Genomic DNA, 18,444 nt, shown 5'->3' on the forward strand with positions numbered 1-18,444 from the left:
TTGAATGATGTTGAATTTTCATGAGCACTAAACTTTTCTTATGCAATAATCTGATTATTTTCTTCCATTTGGTCCTTCTTCTTTTTTCAACAGATAAAGATTGTGCTGTACCTGCTACTTTTCAAACATATGAACAATTTTTTAAATAATTGTAAGGTTCTCAATTATTATATTTAGAAAATATATAAAGCAGCAGCAGCCTTTTGCTTTGTAAAGATGTAGCAGCCTTACGTCTACCTGTACAGAGAATGTAGACACTCTCCCTCTGTTTATGTTGTATTGCAGTAGGGCTGGCAGCTCGTGCATAGTGCTCTGTACCACTCTCATATTGCAGTTATCAAGGATATAGAGGCGTAATGCATACCCTCCAATTACCACTCAGGTAACACCGTTAGCCCCAGCACTGTTGCCGTTGTTTGAACTGTTTTCGCTCTTAGTAGTATAGCTGCTAGCCGTGGGCTCAGACATCAACCATGTTCAGAGCTGTGTGGAGGCAATCATTCTAGTATGTTGTACCAAAAAGGTATATATAAATACATCATCCAAAATGTAAATGGTTTTTGTTTTTACGCTTCATTCATAACTAGATCCCCTACTCTGGAAATGAGCAAGTATTCAATAATCGTGATCAAAATATACAATCAAAGTTAGTATAAACAGCTGGTTTTGGCACCTTAAAAGTGCTAGAATGATTCTCTTAAAAATCTGTAAGAACCAAAGGGAAGTGTTAACAGCATCTTGTACATCAGAGCTCCTGCAGCAGGGAGAGTTTTCCCTGGGTCTGTACAGCAGAGGGATGGAGTGCAGTGAGCGACAGAGGTACTGGCATCCCACTGGCTGGCTGGACAGAAGAGGCATTCTTCTCCTCAGATCCCCCTGGTCGTCTCCTACAGACCACAGTTTGTCAGCCAATATGCCCACCGTTTACTGAGGAAATGTTCACTTAGTTCAGGAAGTCTGAGGTTTCCCCCGTATGTTTGATTTCAGAAGTTACCCAAACAACACTGGGGTTATAAGTCAGGGCAGAACAACTTAGGTGGGAACTACGAAATCCTGAGGGGAATTGCAGTCTCAGGTCAGTAAGTGATATATAAATAATTAGCAGACCCATCATAGCTATTGCTAATGATTATTCTAGATGGGGTAATGATTTGCTGAAGGTAATATTTATTTGGTAATATGATTAAGTCCCATATTTATGCCTCCAGTTGATGCTTTCATAATGATTTCCTGTGCAATTAAATTGTTTGTTGTAATTTTTCCAGTGTTCATGTAGACATATCAGTTTCAGCAAAGGTTTGAGCATTATGTGTGAACGGCAGTTTGAATGTTTTTATTTTGTATGTTATGTTATATGAACAGAAAATACAAATAAGCATTTTGCGTAATGCAAAAACAAACCAAGCTGTGACGAAAATATATAAAGATATAGATACTCGGTCAACAAAATGTACAAAATCCACAAAACGCACATTAGAAAAAAGAAAAAAAAGCTGGTATCATAAATAATTCTAATAATTCCACATTTAAACGATAAAGATGCCTAAATACAAATGTAAAGAAAAATAGGAAAATTATTTTACATATATTAAATTAGACAAAATAATATATGTAAATAAACATACCATATCCCATAAAATGATGCAAAGTTCCAGCACAGTATTACGATAATGTGCGTTCTAAACATTTCAAACACTATGTGGTTACCTTTTCCAGCAAACCTTGCAACAAAATCCTTCCCCAGCTCCTGACATATGCATTATAATATCAGTATATACAATAGATCCCAGACTTTGTTTTGCTGTGTTCAAGCTTCTTGCAAAAATCAAGGGTCCTTTTGAACCTGGTTTGTGCAGTTTAACTAGTGTCCTGCAGGGGAAGTAGAGAGCGCTCTCACTGCAGTTTCTTCTTAGACAGCTCGGCCAACTCCGTGGCTTTCCTCCTCTTCAGCTTCTTCTTGAGGAAGAGCAAGTCAATGTAGACGATGTGATCCAACACCGCAGAGGCGCAGAGGAGTCCACCATGCAGAGCGCCTGCTACCCCACAGCTGAACACGTCTTGGCCTGGAACAAACACACAAAATACAACCTGCTGCATGAGACAAGACAACTGGAGTCTGGGTTCAAAAATGTTGTCTGAGTTACGCCTCTAGGAAATGCTTTGCTCACAAGATTTAACTCCTGCTTTTTGACCTTATCGTAAATTGATAATTTGGCAAACCAATCCAGCAGGAAAATTGCTATTACACTGCAAAGAAACCAACATTTCAATGCATTATCCTTCTTTAAGTTAATCAATTGTTCTTGAGACTTTTCTATGCCTGTTTAAACTTCACTTACTGAAAAACCCAAGGACTTGACTGTGCTTGCAGAGCTTTTTTAACCTAAAGTCCTCAGCCAAGTTTGCCACTTTCCATACCTGAGATGTAGAGGTTTTTGACAGGGGTGTTGCACCTGTTCCTCGCCACAGTCTCTGCTTGGAAACGATCAAGGTTGTGCTCAGCAGAGTACATGGCTCCACGCTGGGCACCCAGATAGTGGTTGTTTGTCAGAGGGGTCGCCACGTCCTGGAAAACCAACTGAAAAACAAGTCATACACAAATTCCAAGTTAGTCAACACATGAAATAAAAGCATGGACACTTTACAGTTAACCCTTTGACAGAAAAAGACCAATCCTACCTTGTCTTTGATTTTAGGGAACAAAGTACAGGCCCAGTCAAAGAGGTTTTTAGCAAATCTCATTTTGTAGTTGTAGTATTCGTCGCCCCTTTTGCGTACAGAAGTGTCCTTCCATTCCTCAAACCATTCGTACTTGACCATTGTCAGTATTGTCATGCAAGATTTTCCTGTAAACATGAAACAGCCAAGATATCACATCTAATCTCTATGGACACTCAGGTCTGGTATGAACTTCTTGTAGGAGTACATCTTTAAAACAACATTTATTGTTAATATTTGCACATTCTTTCTTTTCATCGCTTGATTTTAATTTGACTTTAACTATATTTATTTGTTGTTCTTTTCTTTTCACTATCTATGTAAAGCGACTTTGAGCACCTATAAAAGCGCTAACAAAATAAATCTATTATTATTATTATTATTATTATTATTACTTTTATTTGCAACCATAGAAAAAGCCTTAAGCGTTTGTACCTGGGTGTCTTATTTTGGATTCTGGGTCTTTGGCAGATGGCATTGTGATGAACATCATGGGGATATTATCTGGTGCTTCCTCTTTGTTTAATGCAAAGAAGGCATCCATCCTAAAACACACAAAAACATGAACATTTCAAATTCAGATCGTCATCCCTCAGTCAAATCAGTCTGGGCTTAACAGCAGTGTGGCCACACATGAAAAATAAATCATGGGTGGTATTTAAAATCAGCTGTACTGTGACTGATCATGTACTCCACCTAGAGGACAAAAAGGAACTCTGTCTTGGAAGTTTAATAAGCCACATACAGAAATGTACAATACACTACACTTTCTAGTGGAATACATAAAGCTGAGACAAAAAAATAAATAAAATCTGATGTATCTGGGAGCAGTTACACAGAGTTATTTTGCCTCATTGCATCCCTACTTCTTATACAACAATGCCCCCTGGTGGTAATAAAATGTTAGTGTTCAAACTCACGATGTGTCCATGTCATTGTTTTTAAACAGCCAGAAGTTGGTGGACTCAAGGCCCAACTCCTCTTGAGTCCCATCAAACCCGGAGAAAACCAAGAACGATCCTCTGCCATGTTTCATCATGTTCAGCCTTTCCTGAATACCTACAATAAAGGTATGGTTTAACATAACTTTCACAATAGAAATTCATATATTTAGGCGAAAGGGATCTCTTGCTCACCTTTATTTTCTTGAATCGCAGGGGGAAGAAGTCTCTGGAAGGTGTTGAAGACGCCACAATTTGAAACAACCACAGGTGCGTGAATCTCCACTTCCTCCTGACCTTTCCTCACTTTCACACCTGTCACGTAACACAAAAAGGAAGCCATTTACTTGTGTGTGTCGTAAAAAGGTAAAAAAAAACAGAGCTTACATTCCCATGGTCTCACCATAAGCTGCTCCCTTGTCATTAACCAGGATCCCAGTGACAGGAGCTCTGACCAGGCAGTTTCCTCCATATTTCTGGATGGTGCGGATGATGTGGAAGGCGATCTCACTGGCACCACCTTTAGGGTAGTAGGCACCTCTTTTGTAGTGATGAATCAGGAGGGCATTGATGAGAATACTGGAGTCCTTTGGAGGCACGCCTAAATATACACAGAGTGAAGGATTTAATATGACTACCAGACCAGACTCGTACATTTGTTTTTGAGACTCGTTTTGCATTGGATTTGGACTGAAACTGTTTCATTAGGAATAACTCCTACAGATGTTTTAAAGAAACACCATATAAGGCCGACTACAATAATATTTTACAAGTATTTAGGTCATAAGAGACAGGGCAATTTTGATCTAGAAAAATGATATGGATCAATTATTTACGGGTAGATTATTCTGATCAAAGAAAGTGTTACAGTTATAAAAAGTGTCTCAATTGTTAATTAGAGGAGAAGTGTACCAAAAAGATTAAAGGTAGGGTAGGTAAGAATGGAGAAACCAGCTCGAGTGCACTATAATTTGAAAGTACGCAGCCGAAAAAAATCTGCCCCTTCCTTCAGACTTCCTTACAGAGCCCCTCCTCCAACACACGAACATGACCAATGAGGGCACGAGATAAGTTTATGCACGAGATGGAAGGCTGACAGGCAGGTAGGCCATCCAGTTATCTGCCCCAGCGCCACGGCTTCCACAGATGAAATATTTGTATATATTTATTGTCAAAGCATTTAATTTATTCATTGCTATCGGGATGTTAAGAGCATTCCATGGAATATAACAAAAAGTGTTTCTGAAGTGAATTACCTACCCTACCTTTAAGTGATGAGTAAGGGTAATCGAAATGTGCAACTTTTTTCTGTTTCTGTCTTATAGATAAATTACAGTGAAAGTTTCAAACACTGTACTTACAATCGTAATCGTACGTTTTTGGAGGACACATTTGCATAGTGTATTATAAACGTTATCGTTGATATCATACTATTACAATATATTGATGCCTATATGTCTTAGACATCCGCTACTGAATGTAAGTATTTGCTACAAATTACTTCCAATACAATGTATTTTATTTACTTATCAATATTCTTTTGTTGGTGGACTTGAGAAAAGATGGCTGCCATTTCTACACTGTTCATCTGATGTGGATGTTAATACCATAAGAGCGAGTTTCTGTCTTTACTGGCTTGAATTGAGTTTTCTACTCTAGTACCCACCATAGAAAAGATAAGAAAAGATGACGTGCAGATCCTTGTTGCTGGTCAGGGTGTTCACCAGGTCTGTTGCACCTGTCCCAGAGAGGCGGAAGACCTCGGTGAGGAGGTTTCCAATGCCTGACTTCAGTATGAATAAAGACACCCACTGCGGGATCAACTTTAGAGTTGCCAGGTAGTGAGTCTTCTTAGCGGAGACCTTTTGGAGAACAGATGTTTGCCATTAATAGGTGTGTTGTCATTTTATGGAGGGATGTCACGCTGAGATATGTGTCCACTAGCTTACAGTACCTTCATGATATTGAAGAATGTCTCGATGGCCTCTGTGTCATCGGGGAATTGCTTCATCAGATGGGCTTTCATCTCAGTTTTACCCGAGAAGATAGTGTACTCCCGTTTTTCCTCTCCTTGGCCTATCACGATCGTGTCAAAGTGTTGATTTAGCTTTTGGAACTCCAACTGGCCCTCAGAGATTTGATCGAAGGCGATGCGCAACAGACTGTTCTCGTGGACCTGACCAATGTAGTGAAGCCCTGAAGAAGGAAAGAGCGGGAAACAGGAACACAGTGTATAGTTATTTAAGTTACACCAGGGAGATAATCAACATCCATTCTTGTTGTTGCCTTCAAAGTGGTTTAGTGGATTTAATGGAACAATCATAAACATGACAGCTTGAAAACCCACTTAGCTGCTGCGAGGTGCTGCTAGATATTCCAGGCCTCTTAAAAGAATCCAATGCAGTGCCCTGAAACAGTGAATATATATATTATCCCTGGCATGTCCTCTTACCAACATCAAACTCGAAGCCTTTCTCTACGTAGGTGTGGCAGCAGCCTCCAGCCTGGTCGTGTTGTTCCAGCAGCAGGACTCTCCTCCCTGCTTTGGCCAGTGTCGCTGCAGCTGTCAGACCACCAATACCGCTCCCAATGACAATCACATCCAGGTTCTGGGGCACTTTGTCAAGGCTGAAACCTGGACAGAAACAGACGGAGATTATGTAATCATGGTAACATTTACATGTCTAGAAAAGATAAAGATTAATTGAAAATGTAATATAACCTGCTAAAATATGTTGCATAATAGTCTGAAGGTTGCTATGCACACCTTTCATCTCATACATACATGGCTGCTGATCTAGTTCCTGTATATGTGTTATCCTCTTGGCAAGGCAATTTTATTTATATAGCACTTTTCAGCACGTGGCGATTCAAAGTGCTTTACACATTAATGGCAATTACACATTAGATAAGACTGCAAACACAATCTCTAGGTGCATTATCTAACTAAGATAAAGCCAACAGATGAAAAACAACAAGTGTACTTATGTACTAATTTAGGTCTAATCTTAACTCTGAGTTATGACCAGGAAAACAGGTCATTTAGATGATATGCATCAGCAAACCTCAGCAGTTCTACGAACTTTAGTAAACTGATACAGTGTCAAATATATTTGTTCTTACTTTTTACTATTTCTAGTTGCAGACCTTTTAATGCTTAATCTAACCCAATTTTATAACTTAATACAATTATTTATAATTTTCCTTGGAATATTACCTCCCTCGCCACACCATTTATTTGATTTTACTTACAATGTCTCTTATACCCCGTTGTAAATATAAAAGATAAATGAAAAAGAAAATCACACCCTATAGTTTAAGTTAAAGAAGTAAACCAGATTCATTTGAGAAAGCACCTTTTTTTTCTGCATAATGCCATCTTTTGACATTAAGAGTTTTGCCCAGGAACATGCAAGCTATTATTATGATGGGGCTTCACAACAGCAAAAATAAGACAATTGTTCTTCCTCCAAAAGCACAGCACAGCTGCAAAGGACAAATGGGCGTCTGCTTGGGCAACTTCTGCCCGACCTTGTGCATGTCCCTTGTTTTGAACAATTCCATCTCAGTCATTTTCTTTTTGTTGTTGTTGTTAACATTGCAAAGTGAGATACCTTTTATTACACATGTTCGCTGATTGAAATGTTTGCAGTGAATAAAGGTCTATTATTAGATGATCGCTGTCACAGCAGAAGTTGATAACAAAGAAAAAGCTATCGGGCCAAGAAACCACTCTGATCAGCTGTTCAGCTAGCAAATGAGAAGCGAAACGGAAGTGAGGGACGTAAACAAACGATTAAAAAAGGCACAGGACAGCAGCTAAACCCCAGCAGGTGATACTTAAAAGACATCAAACATAGCCCTTAAATGTCCTCTCTTACCTCCCACACATAGCACCGTCCCCGGCTGTCCTCTGCTGAGAGCTCCGTGATTTGTTTGGTCAAGTCCGGTTTTTCATCTCATCATAAATTTAGCAAGAAGTGGCCATTATTACATTGCTGACTCAATAAACTACACACCCGCCAGAACACTGCGATCATCAGATGCAGGTCTATTAACTGTGATTTTATAGTATGTCTGCACTTTATGTGCTCATTTCATCATTCATGTATTTTTATATTCTAAAACATGTTTTCGATGGACGAGAGTGAAAATGGAACGCACATGCTATTTGTTTGTTTATATCAGTCTGTTCTTCTTCTCTGTCTTCCGGTTGTTGCCTATTTTGAATGACGAATACACACTACCGCCGCCTGCTGGTAAGGAGAGTTATTGCCACTCACGCATGCGCAGTTCGTACGTGCTCGGCTGAAGTCTTTGCGGTGATTTCCAGTGCGACACACGGCCAAGACGCAGGAGAACTCGTCGATGGAACTGTCGGTGTCGGCGAGTTCTCTGGTGACTGCCTGGTGTGTCAGGGCCTTAAAATGGAAATGCGCCATAAAGTGAGCCAGTCCTAACGAGGCCTAGCCAGTCCTAACGAGGCCGTGTAGTGGAAATGCGCCATAAGTGGATCATATTTTGTTATACCCAATGGAATACATTTAAATATTATCATTTTCATTCTTAGTCTGCAGTCATTTTACATGTTGACTGTTTTGTATCTTGTTTAAGTTTGTGCCTACAGATCTAAATCAGACTTAACGGTTAGAAGATACACTTCTTCATGAAAGCATGCTCTCACATTTCCAATGAGCATTTTCAACTGCAATCATTTTACCTTGCTTAATGACTTTGTCCCGCTTCTTCTGATCAAACTCTCGAGGTCCAGGTGGTCTCACGGACTCCAGGGAGAAAGGGCTCTTTTTCCCAAACAGGTACCAGTACGTGCCACCGGCCCATATAACCAACCACGCTAAGAAGATCAAGAGCCACATCATGGAGACAATCGGATCACAGTGTCTGGTAAGAGTGTCCACAGCAGCAGTGACAGGTGTTTTCTGAGCACTGCACTCCTCATCAGGCTGTTTTTATAACGCTGACTGCCAAAGGTCTGGACTAGACAAGTGGGAAATTTACATGATTATCAGAGGTGTTATGACAACCACTAAAGATAAGGCTAAGTGACCCATTTTTGTCATGACTGTGCACAAATAAAAAATAATGGTGTGCCAGAAAAGTGCTTCTTTGGAGACCAAAACAAAAGAGGCAAACTATGATGTGATGGCCACAGCCACACATGGTCACACCTGCATTTCAGGTGCAATCAACTACCCAAACAATTAACAACACACAGTTGGCTTCAATGGTGAACTGGTTATTTGCTTTTACTGTGACCTGACAGTGTTTAGTTCAGGTGAACACATTTTGGATCGGTTAACAGAGGTATTTGTTTGTATTATACATTTTCTTTGTCTTTGAGTTACCGTGGTTGTTGGGGGAGGTTTCTTCCTGGTGGCCCAAAGGGCGTGGCCGAGGGCTGAGAACTCCTAAATCCTGGAAATAGTTCATTGGGCCAAACCATGTGCTTCCATGTCAACAGTGGGATTTGGGCTTTGTCAGTTTTCTTTTCATGGCCTATTCATCGTAGTTACCCCTTGTTTGCTATTCGGTTTGGACAAGCCACTATATATGTTCCCACTTGTTTGATTGCGACAGGTCGGTGTGTTTAGTTTAGTTAACATCAATTTAACTGCTGGTACATTGATAGTTATATTCAAATGACCTGTTTATAGGCCTAGTTATTTCGATTTTAAACACTTCCTGTTTCCTTGTCGCTCACTGCTTGGTCCCTGACATAAGGACACTACCAAAATAAGTTTGAGTTTTCCGTTCCTCCATTAATTATTTTTCTTGGGATTGATTCAGACATTGTTCTTCTCCATGGTAGGTCACTCTCAACACAAAATGAATAGATGCATTGTTCTTGTCAGTGGTCAATGTCAATTGTGTTCAAGTAAACAAATAGTCCGTTCAGATGTCTTGAATTCACAAAGTTATGACACTTCTGATCTGAAGGTTACAACATGTTTTTCTTTCACCCAGTATGGTTATTCCACAGAGATTATAGGACATTTGCGAAGATTAGATATATCCATAATTGCTCTTATCTGATAAGACAATTAAGATAAAAACCACTCCATGGACAAGTCATCTTAGACTTTACACATGCGGTGTCGAAATGTATGTATTTACAACAGTGCAGATTAAAATCACTGAGTTGTATCATTTTGTGTCCCATAATTACAGTGCTAGTGTCCTTGAGCAGACCATTGAGAAATTGCAATGTGAAAATCAACAGAATAACACTTGATTATCATTTTTCTTTTTACAAAAAGTATATATTACTTAATGATAAAATGGGTAACCTTTTAAAACAGCTTTCCTTTTGAAAATATTTTTACAAATGAACCATGTTACCGCTCTTTAGCTCTAATTTCTGTCTCTAGTATCTAAAAGACATGAAAAGGGATTCAGATATATTTTAATAATTAATTATATTTGTATTCATCTTTAAAATGTGATTACATATTTGAAATTAGATAACCTACACAGATGACAACATACTGATATCTCACAAACCCGCACCCCTAAGGGTTTATGATTACGGTAATACTTGGATACTCACTATCTATACTTATAGATACTCAACAATTGAGCTTAATATTTCTGTTTAACATTAAATTAAAGTACACCAAATACATAAAACATATATATTGTAGCGACCCTGCATAGGGTGCTGGGTGTGTCACTCAAGCGTCCCCCGTCTCTCTGCCAATCACGGAGCTGCACAGTAATGCTGGTCGGTGTGCGGGCCTGTGGTTGGGGGAGCAGAGGGGGGAGGGCTGGGGTGTCGTGACGTTGACCCTGTTTTGTGTCTGGGAGTGAGGGAGTAGAGCTCAGAGTGTTGATGAACCTGCAACCTGTAACATGTAACCTGTGACCGTGTGCGAACAAAGGAGCTATTAAACACCAAGAACTTGAAGCCTATTTCCGACTCCCTTTGTCGAACGTTACATTGGTGTCAGAAGTGACTTTTTCGAACGAAGGACGTCTATCCTGACGGGAGCTCGTAACTGCGTCACGGAGTTAGCCGGTGAGCTAGCGGAGATGGATGAGTTCGGCAGGATGGGAGTGAAGCAAGAAAATAGTGACGGAGAGGAGGATGGAGCAATGCGGGTGGTCGAAGGACATGAGTAGGGAGTTCAAGAGTGCACGGGAGGCGAGAGAGCGCCTGAGAGAGTCGGCGGTGAGGATGGCTAGAGACGCGGGGATGACTCCTTCCTCAGCGGCGTTTCGCGCCATTGACATTCTGGATGTAAACAACAATGGCGGCGCCCAGCAAACAGTAGCAGCCGCCGCGTCCGTGAAAACACCCAAATACTCGGGTAGGTCAGACTGGGAGGCTTTCCATGCCCAATTTGAACTGCTAGCACATGCCGGGGAGTGGTCAATAGAGACTAAAGCGCTACAGTTAGCTCTGTGCCTCACAGACGAGGCTCTTTCATGCCTGCTACTACTTAGCCCTGAGGACCGACACAGCTATGAAGCGTTAGCGGGGGCTTTGAAGAGGCGGTTTGGACAGTGTTTCCCGCCAGAGCTGCTCCGGAATGAAATAAATAACCGCTGTAGGAAGTCTGGGGAGACGCTGCGGGCGTTGGCTAACGACGTGGAAAGCCTGACGCGGCGGGCGTATGCACACATGCCACCCGGAGTGCAGAGTGAGCTGGCACGGGATCAATTCATCAGGGCCCTCCTCCCTGCGGACTTGAGGGTCGAGGTACAGCTGCAGCATCCACAGTCCTTGCAGGCGGCTTTGGAGATGGCTGTGGAGAGAGAGAATGTGTGGAGTGTAGCTGCTAGGAGCAGCGGAGGGCCGTTACTACCGGCTGTGAGGAGCTGCAGAGAGGAGGAGAAGCCTGCATGGGTTGCCGAAATGACTGAACTGATAAGGGCTGTGACTCTGCAGTCAACACGCAGGCCAAGTAGCAGGGTCTGCTGGGAGTGTGGTCAGCCAGGACATTTGGCCAGAGACTGCCCCAAGGCACGCCGGTCCCAGGGAAACGACGGGGGGCCCGCATAAAGGGGAAGATGCGGATCCAGGCCCAAAAACCCACCAACCAAACCACAGCCGTATTGCCACCAACACAGACAGCCGAGGAAGGAGCCCGACAGCACAGCCGGGGGAGCCAGGCTCTACTCCTTCCTGAAGAAGATGACAGCACAGGCTTGGAGCCTGTCGTCGCGGTGGGCCGTGCTGGTGGTGGGGATTCCTGTTATGTCCCTGTCACTGTGGAAGGGGTGCCCTGCACTGCGCTGGTGGACACAGGCTCGACAGTGACCCTGGTGAGATCAGATGTGTTGCCCAGTGGGACTCAATTAGAACCGACAGCGGTGCGTCTACGCACAGTCACGGGAGAGCTGGCACCTATGAAAGGAAAAGGCATGCTGACTGTGTCGGTGGGGGGAGTTGAAGTGCAGCATCCGGTGTGGATAGCAGATGTACAGGATCCGTGTATTCTGGGCTTGGACTTTTTGAGGGCGTCTGGTTGCCACCTGGACCTTCAGGCAGGCACAGTGAGTTTCCACGGGGGGCCTGTGATCACTATGACCCGTATCCACACCCCTGCTGAACCGGCTGGGACACACCCCGTGAGTACCCTGGAAACGGAAAATAATCCTCCCTCTTTGCCTTTATCCCCGGTGACGCCCACTCAGGGCAACTCCACACCTGTCGCCCCCGGCCTGTGCCACCCGACCACAGCCCCTCCCCAGTTACCCCAGACTGGGGTGGAAGAGGCTCAGCCGGCAGTATGGGAGGTGTGGAGGAAGAACTGTGGCGGCCTTAATCCCGAGCAGCAAGAGCAATTGTGGCAGCTGCTGCTAGAGTTCCAGGGCAGTTTCGCCATGAGTGAGGGGGAGGTGGGCCGAACTCATCTGGTAGAACACGAGATTGACACAGGGGACTCGCGCCCCATCAAGTGTCGCCCTCGCCGACTTCCCCTGGCTCGTCAGCAGGCTTGTGACGAGGCAGTGCAGAGCATGCTGCAGGCAGACATCATCGAGCCCTCCGACAGCCCGTGGGCAGCACCTGTAGTCATGGTCCCAAAGAAGATAGGTGGCTGGCGGCTGTGCTCAGACTACAGGCCAGTGAACGGGGTCACTAAGAAGGATTCATACCCACTTCCCCGCATCGATGAGTCCCTGGACCTGGTCTCCGGGTCGTCGTGGTTCTCCTCCTTGGACCTCCGCAGTGGGTATTACCAAGTCCCTCTGGCCCCAGAGGCCAGGCCAAAAACTGCTTTCTGCACCGGCCGGGGACTATGGCAGTTCAAGGTCCTCAGTTTTGGGCTTTGTAATGCCCCTGCCACCTTTGTGCGGTTGATGGACAGGGTGCTGTCTGGTATTCCCCGTCAGCAGTGCTTGGTTTACCTGGACGACATCCTGGTGCATGGCGGCTCGTTTGAGGCGGCCCTGGGATCTCTAAGAGTGGTGCTGGAAAGGATCAGAGCCGCTGGCCTGAAGCTACACCCAGAGAAGTGCCATTTCATGCAGAGAGAGGTCACTTTCCTGGGCCACAAAGTGGGGGGCGAAGGCATCGGCACCCTACAAGAGAAAGTGCAGGCGGTCGCGGACTGGCCAAATCCTCGCAACCAGAAGGAGCTGAAGAGTTTCCTGGGCCTGGCCTCGTACTATAGGAAGTTTGTACGGGGTTTTGCTTGCACTGCTGCACCCCTGTTCCAGCTGCTACAGAAAGACAGTGATTTCCTCTGGTCTGAGCAATGTCAAGCAGCGTTTGACAGCCTTCGGCGTGCCTTGAGTGAAGCCCCGGTTCTCGCCCCGGCCAACCCAGTCTGCCTTTCACCCTGGACACAGATGCTAGCGGAGTGGGCGTAGGCGGAGTGCTCTCACAGACTACACCAGAGGGGGAGCGGGTGGTGGCATACTTCAGCCGGGCGTTCAACAAAGCCGAGCGACGGTACTGCGTGACTCGCAGGGAACTCTTGGCAGTGGTGCTGTCCATCAGGCACTTTAAATACTACCTGTGTGGCCAGGCGTTCACGGTGAGGACTGATCACTCTGCATTACAGTGGCTCATGACATTCAAGGAGCCAGAAGGGCAGGTCGCCAGGTGGTTAGAAGAGCTCCAAGCTTTCGACTTCAGGGTGGAGCACCGGGCTGGAGTGCGTCACACAAACGCAGACGCTCTCTCCCGCCGCCCGTGTGCCGCCGGCGGATGCCACTACTGTGAGAAGAGAGAGACCCGTGAAAAGGAGCTGCTGGAGGAGGACACCGTCTGTGCTGCAGCTCGTCAAGTTGAAGAGGTCGTTTGCCGGGAGCTCCAGACAGTGGACGTGGCAGAGTGGAAGCAACAGCAAGAGCTGGACACAGACCTACAGCCTGTACTGCAGTGGGTCGAGGCGCAGCAGCGGCCACCGTGGGAGGAAGTGGCAGTGTTCTCCAAATCAACCAAGGGGCTGTGGTCTCAGTTTGAGGCTCTGCGCCTGTGTCAGGGCGTACTGCAGCGTGCGTGGAAGGAGCCAGCTACGGGAGAGAAGAGATGGCAGGTGGTGGTCCCGAAGGGTCTGCAAGAGGCGGTACTCAAGGCCATGCATGGAACGGCAGGCTCCGGGCACTTTGGCGTCACTAAGACTCTCCGCCGCCTTCGCCAGGGCTGCTACTGGGGGCGGTGCCGGAGGGATGTCGAAGACTTTTGTCGCCGCTGTGACCCTTGTATGGCTCGTAAGGGTCCCCCTGGTCGTTCCCATGCTCCACTGCAACAGTTTCCCGTGGGGGCCCCAATGGAGAGAGTAGCGGTTGATGTGGTGGGGCCTCTGCCTCTGTCAAGCAGGGGTAACCGCTACGTCCTCACTGCCATAGACTATTTCACAAAATGGCCAGAGGCGTATGCCCTCCCTGATCAGGAAGCAGTGACAGTCGCAGATGCTTTGGTGGCCGGCATGTTCAGCCGGTTTGGAGTGCCGGAGTCCCTGCACAGTGACCAGGGGAGGAACTTCGAGTCCCGGGTGTTCGCCTCCATGTGCACACAACTGGGCATGCGAAAAACACGCACCTCCCCCTTGCGGCCTCAGAGCGACGGACTAGTCGAGAGATTCCATCGCACCATGGGCCAGCAGCTGGCCATCCTCACGTCTCAGCACCAGCGTGACTGGGACGAACATCTGCCCCTTGTGCTCATGGCATGTCGCTCTGCAGTCCAGGAGTCCTCAGCCTGTTCTCCTGCTCTCCTCATGTTAGGGAGAGAGCTTCGCACCCCTGCTGTTTTGGCGTTTGGTCAACCGCCAGATTCCCTGGACACTCCTCCAGGGCCTGAGTACGCCAGGAGACTTCAAGACCGCCTGGATTCCGCTCACGCTTTTGCCCGCGATCAGCAGAAAAGTGCTGGGGTGAGACAGAAGCGGAACTATGACACCAGGACAAGAGGGCAGCACTTCCAGGCCGGGGTGCTGGTCTGGGTCTACAGCCCACAACGGAAAAAAGGCCGGTGCCCAAAACTGGACAGCCAGTGGGTTGGTCCCTGCAGAGTACTGGAGAGGGTGGGGGAAGTCGTCTACAGAGTGCAGCTGCCTCCCAAGGGGAGAAAAGTTGTGCTCCACAGAGACAGGTTGGCCCCTTACAGAGGAGTCGCTTCTCCACATGCCCAAGGGACACCGGGGCCCACGGCCTCCCCCTCGACACCCCCACCCAGGTCCCCCGGCGAGCAGAGCAGCAGCCCCCCGTCAGTGACTGAGTTCCCCCCCACTTTCTTCCCCTTTCCCCCGCCTGGACCAGAACCGGCACCCCCTGTCCCCCTGACCCCAGCCCCCCTGCCGAGAAGGCAGACACGACCCCCAAGTCGGTTCAGAGACTTTGTGTGGTAGTTAAAGTTTATAGTGAGACCCCTCGGTTCCTGTAGAGGGCAAGAATGCGCCCTGGTCTCACTGGAAGGGATGGTAGTCCACCCAGACCTTCCTAGTTCAACTAAAGAAAAATGTGTTACACGTTCTCGCTGCTGTGGGTTAGTGTTTAGTTGCAGGTTTTTGTTCTAGTTTTTTATGTGTCCCTCGTGGGCGAGGAACTTTGTAGTAGGGGGGTAGTGTAGCGACCCTGCATAGGGTGCTGGGTGTGTCACTCAAGCGTCCCCCGTCTCTCTGCCAATCACGGAGCTGCACAGTAATGCTGGTCGGTGTGCGGGCCTGTGGTTGGGGGAGCAGAGGGGGGAGGGCTGGGGTGTCGTGACGTTGACCCTGTTTTGTGTCTGGGAGTGAGGGAGTAGAGCTCAGAGTGTTGATGAACCTGCAACCTGTAACATGTAACCTGTGACCGTGTGCGAACAAAGGAGCTATTAAACACCAAGAACTTGAAGCCTATTTCCGACTCCCTTTGTCGAACGTTACAATATGTTGGTTTCTGAAAATGGAACGGCAATAAACTTATCTTAAAATACTGAAATGTAAACTCTAAACCATTCACATACATTTAGGCTATTCTATTTGATATTTTTTTTATACCTAATAACCATATGTATTTCACTTCCATTCAATAAGCCTCCTTTGAAAGTGTTTAGTACCCCCTGTGTGGCCCACCCCTGAGAACCTGTGCTGTATATGATAAGCAACCATAAATAGGTCACGGTACTCTTGGAAACACTTGTGCAAAGGTGCTGATTTGTAATGCCTAAAGTCCGGCAGTGGCTCAGTCAGTAGGGGCTTGGACTGTGAGCCGTAGGGTCGCTGATTCAAGTCCCCGACCAGACCTAAATATGGAGCCCCCCTCCCACTCCCATTGCTCCCCGGGCGCTGTGCAATAGCTGCCCACTGCTCCTACTACTAGGATGGGTTAAATGCAGAGGCCACATTTCACTGTGCTGTGTGCTCTGCATGTGTGACCGTTAAAGAGGGTTTCATCCCTCCGATTCTATCTATCATTTGATTTAAAAAAGTGTTAATGCAGCAGTGTGAATTGTGTTTTTAAATGTATTATAGTGTTAGGAATAAAGCCTGCCCCTACAAATGAAATCATACCCAAGACATTATGTGTATTTGTTGGTGAGCAGATTGAACATGACACTAATTGGATGCAGGGCTCCAAATGGGAGCAGGGGTGAAGCCGCTGGAACAAGCTTAAAGACTTTGATACCGGAAGCAGCTCTGTGTCAGTGTGAACGAGAAATCCTATTAAGAATTAGACTAAGCAGTAAGTGCACAGCTCCTGTGACTTTGCCCTGCTTTTCACGGTTACACAGCTGAGTGTCATGTTGACTTATGCACATTTACACACCAACCAATATAGCAATATAACAATATAATCCAGCCTATTTAACATTAGCAGTGTAATAAAATTAGATGAAAGTGCAGTAGTAGTACAATAAAAGTGAGCTTTGCTTATATTCAACGATAATAAGAGCAGTCAAGTCAGGTCAAAGCTTTGTACAGCTATTTGCATTTAATTACAAATTGACAAAGAAACATTTTCCTATCAACAGGTACATACAGTAATCCGGTGATGGAAAAGGGTCTCTCTCCTGGTCGCAATACCATTACAGATCTTAGTTTTCTTTTACATTTCTACAGGGTTATTACAGCAATGTAACAGGTTCTCATAAAAAACTGTTTGATGTTTCCTTGCATGTCCATGTGCTATGTTACTATACAGCCTCCCTTGTCTCCCTTGTAGGGGTTCTTGTCATCTGGAACGCCCTTTATCAGCGGATCATTAGGAAGGAGTTCCTCAACGAATGTAACAGTCTCCGCACAGTTTGCAAGCAGCTGTTGTTGGGAGGAAAGATGGAAACACATTTAAGGTTGACAAAGCAAAGATCACCTTTTCAGACATAAAGATGGAACATTAAACTTGCATGCTACAAATAATTGAAACTGTTTTCATCCCTTGCACATTGCTTCAATTCAAAGAGGCTGAAAAATTGAAATAATACTGAAAAGATTGCTCACAATTGATGGCAAGACATTATTTTTAAAGAGGTAGTTTACTTACTGGTGTCCTAGTTGTGCTAACTTCCTTCTTCAACTGCTCCAGCTCCATTTTTAAGATTTCCTTATCTGACATATCCCGAGCCATCCTGACTCTAAGAGGAAATCAAGACAAAAACTTTAAAAGTGTCACAAAAAATACCTACAAATCTGCTTTCAATGATGGAAAACCAACAACATTACAATCGGCAATCTTTACCTGTAGAATGGTGGGATCCCCAAAGTAACGAGAAATGTTTTGGCTCCTAAGAGCTCATTGACTGTTTGCCTTGCTGTAGTCCGGTTGCTTCTTCACACTGAATGATCTGTGCTGTCCCACTGCTCTTCATCCCAGCTGATCCCTGCTGCTGGCTTTGGGTTGAGGTCGGCAGCGGATTGGACCTGATGGCACCAATCCCCCGTGATGAGATTAAACAATCAGGAGCCGTAACCTCTGATCAGGAAGGAGGAAGGTAAGAGATTCTTCTAGATCTGCAGATGAGGTGGAGAAAGTGAGGCCCTGAATGGACATGTAAACATCACATCATATTTGTCTGTAGCTGTTGAAAACATACCAAGGTCTGTACACTTCAAGCCTATAAGACACTGGCTTCACATTACTTTTCATATCTCTTTTAATTTGCATGTCAATACCTCACCTATACATTAAACCAGTGGTGGAGGAAGTATTCAGATCCTTTCCTTATGTAAAATTGCTAAAACATTGTGAAAACGACCCTACAAGTATAAGTCCTGCATTCAACACTTACTTTAGCAAAACTTTGTAAGTATTTACAGCAAATGATACTACTTTTGGATATGACTGCTGCATTAATGTGAATGAATATTGTACTGATGTGCACAACTCATTTGAA

At 45.3% G+C, this 18,444-nt stretch overlaps 2 protein-coding genes across 2 annotated transcripts; both read right to left on the reverse strand.

Annotated features, from left to right (window-relative positions):
- Window positions 1-949: 949 nt before the first annotated feature.
- Window positions 950-8,608, reverse strand: si:ch1073-13h15.3 (inactive all-trans-retinol 13,14-reductase). The gene is made up of 11 exons (XM_034119631.1): window positions 8,380-8,608; window positions 6,112-6,294; window positions 5,614-5,855; window positions 5,326-5,521; window positions 4,063-4,260; window positions 3,855-3,974; window positions 3,639-3,777; window positions 3,154-3,263; window positions 2,680-2,846; window positions 2,419-2,578; window positions 950-2,063 (listed from the first exon to the last, which is right to left on the reverse strand). Exons 1-11 carry the CDS (start codon window positions 8,537-8,539, stop codon window positions 1,894-1,896), a joined length of 1,845 nt encoding a protein of 614 aa, XP_033975522.1. The 5' UTR covers window positions 8,540-8,608; the 3' UTR covers window positions 950-1,893.
- An 8,607-nt stretch (window positions 8,609-17,215) lies between these two features.
- On the reverse strand, window positions 17,216-17,678 carry gngt2b (guanine nucleotide binding protein (G protein), gamma transducing activity polypeptide 2b). The gene is made up of 2 exons (XM_034119634.1): window positions 17,595-17,678; window positions 17,216-17,368 (listed from the first exon to the last, which is right to left on the reverse strand). The coding sequence occupies exons 1-2, from the start codon at window positions 17,676-17,678 to the stop codon at window positions 17,240-17,242; spliced, it is 213 nt and encodes a 70-aa protein (XP_033975525.1). The 3' UTR covers window positions 17,216-17,239.
- Window positions 17,679-18,444: the final 766 nt, after the last annotated feature.

This window comes from Trematomus bernacchii, unplaced genomic scaffold (assembly GCF_902827165.1).
Source record: "Trematomus bernacchii unplaced genomic scaffold, fTreBer1.1, whole genome shotgun sequence".
Classification (NCBI taxonomy): Eukaryota; Metazoa; Chordata; class Actinopteri; order Perciformes; family Nototheniidae; genus Trematomus; species Trematomus bernacchii.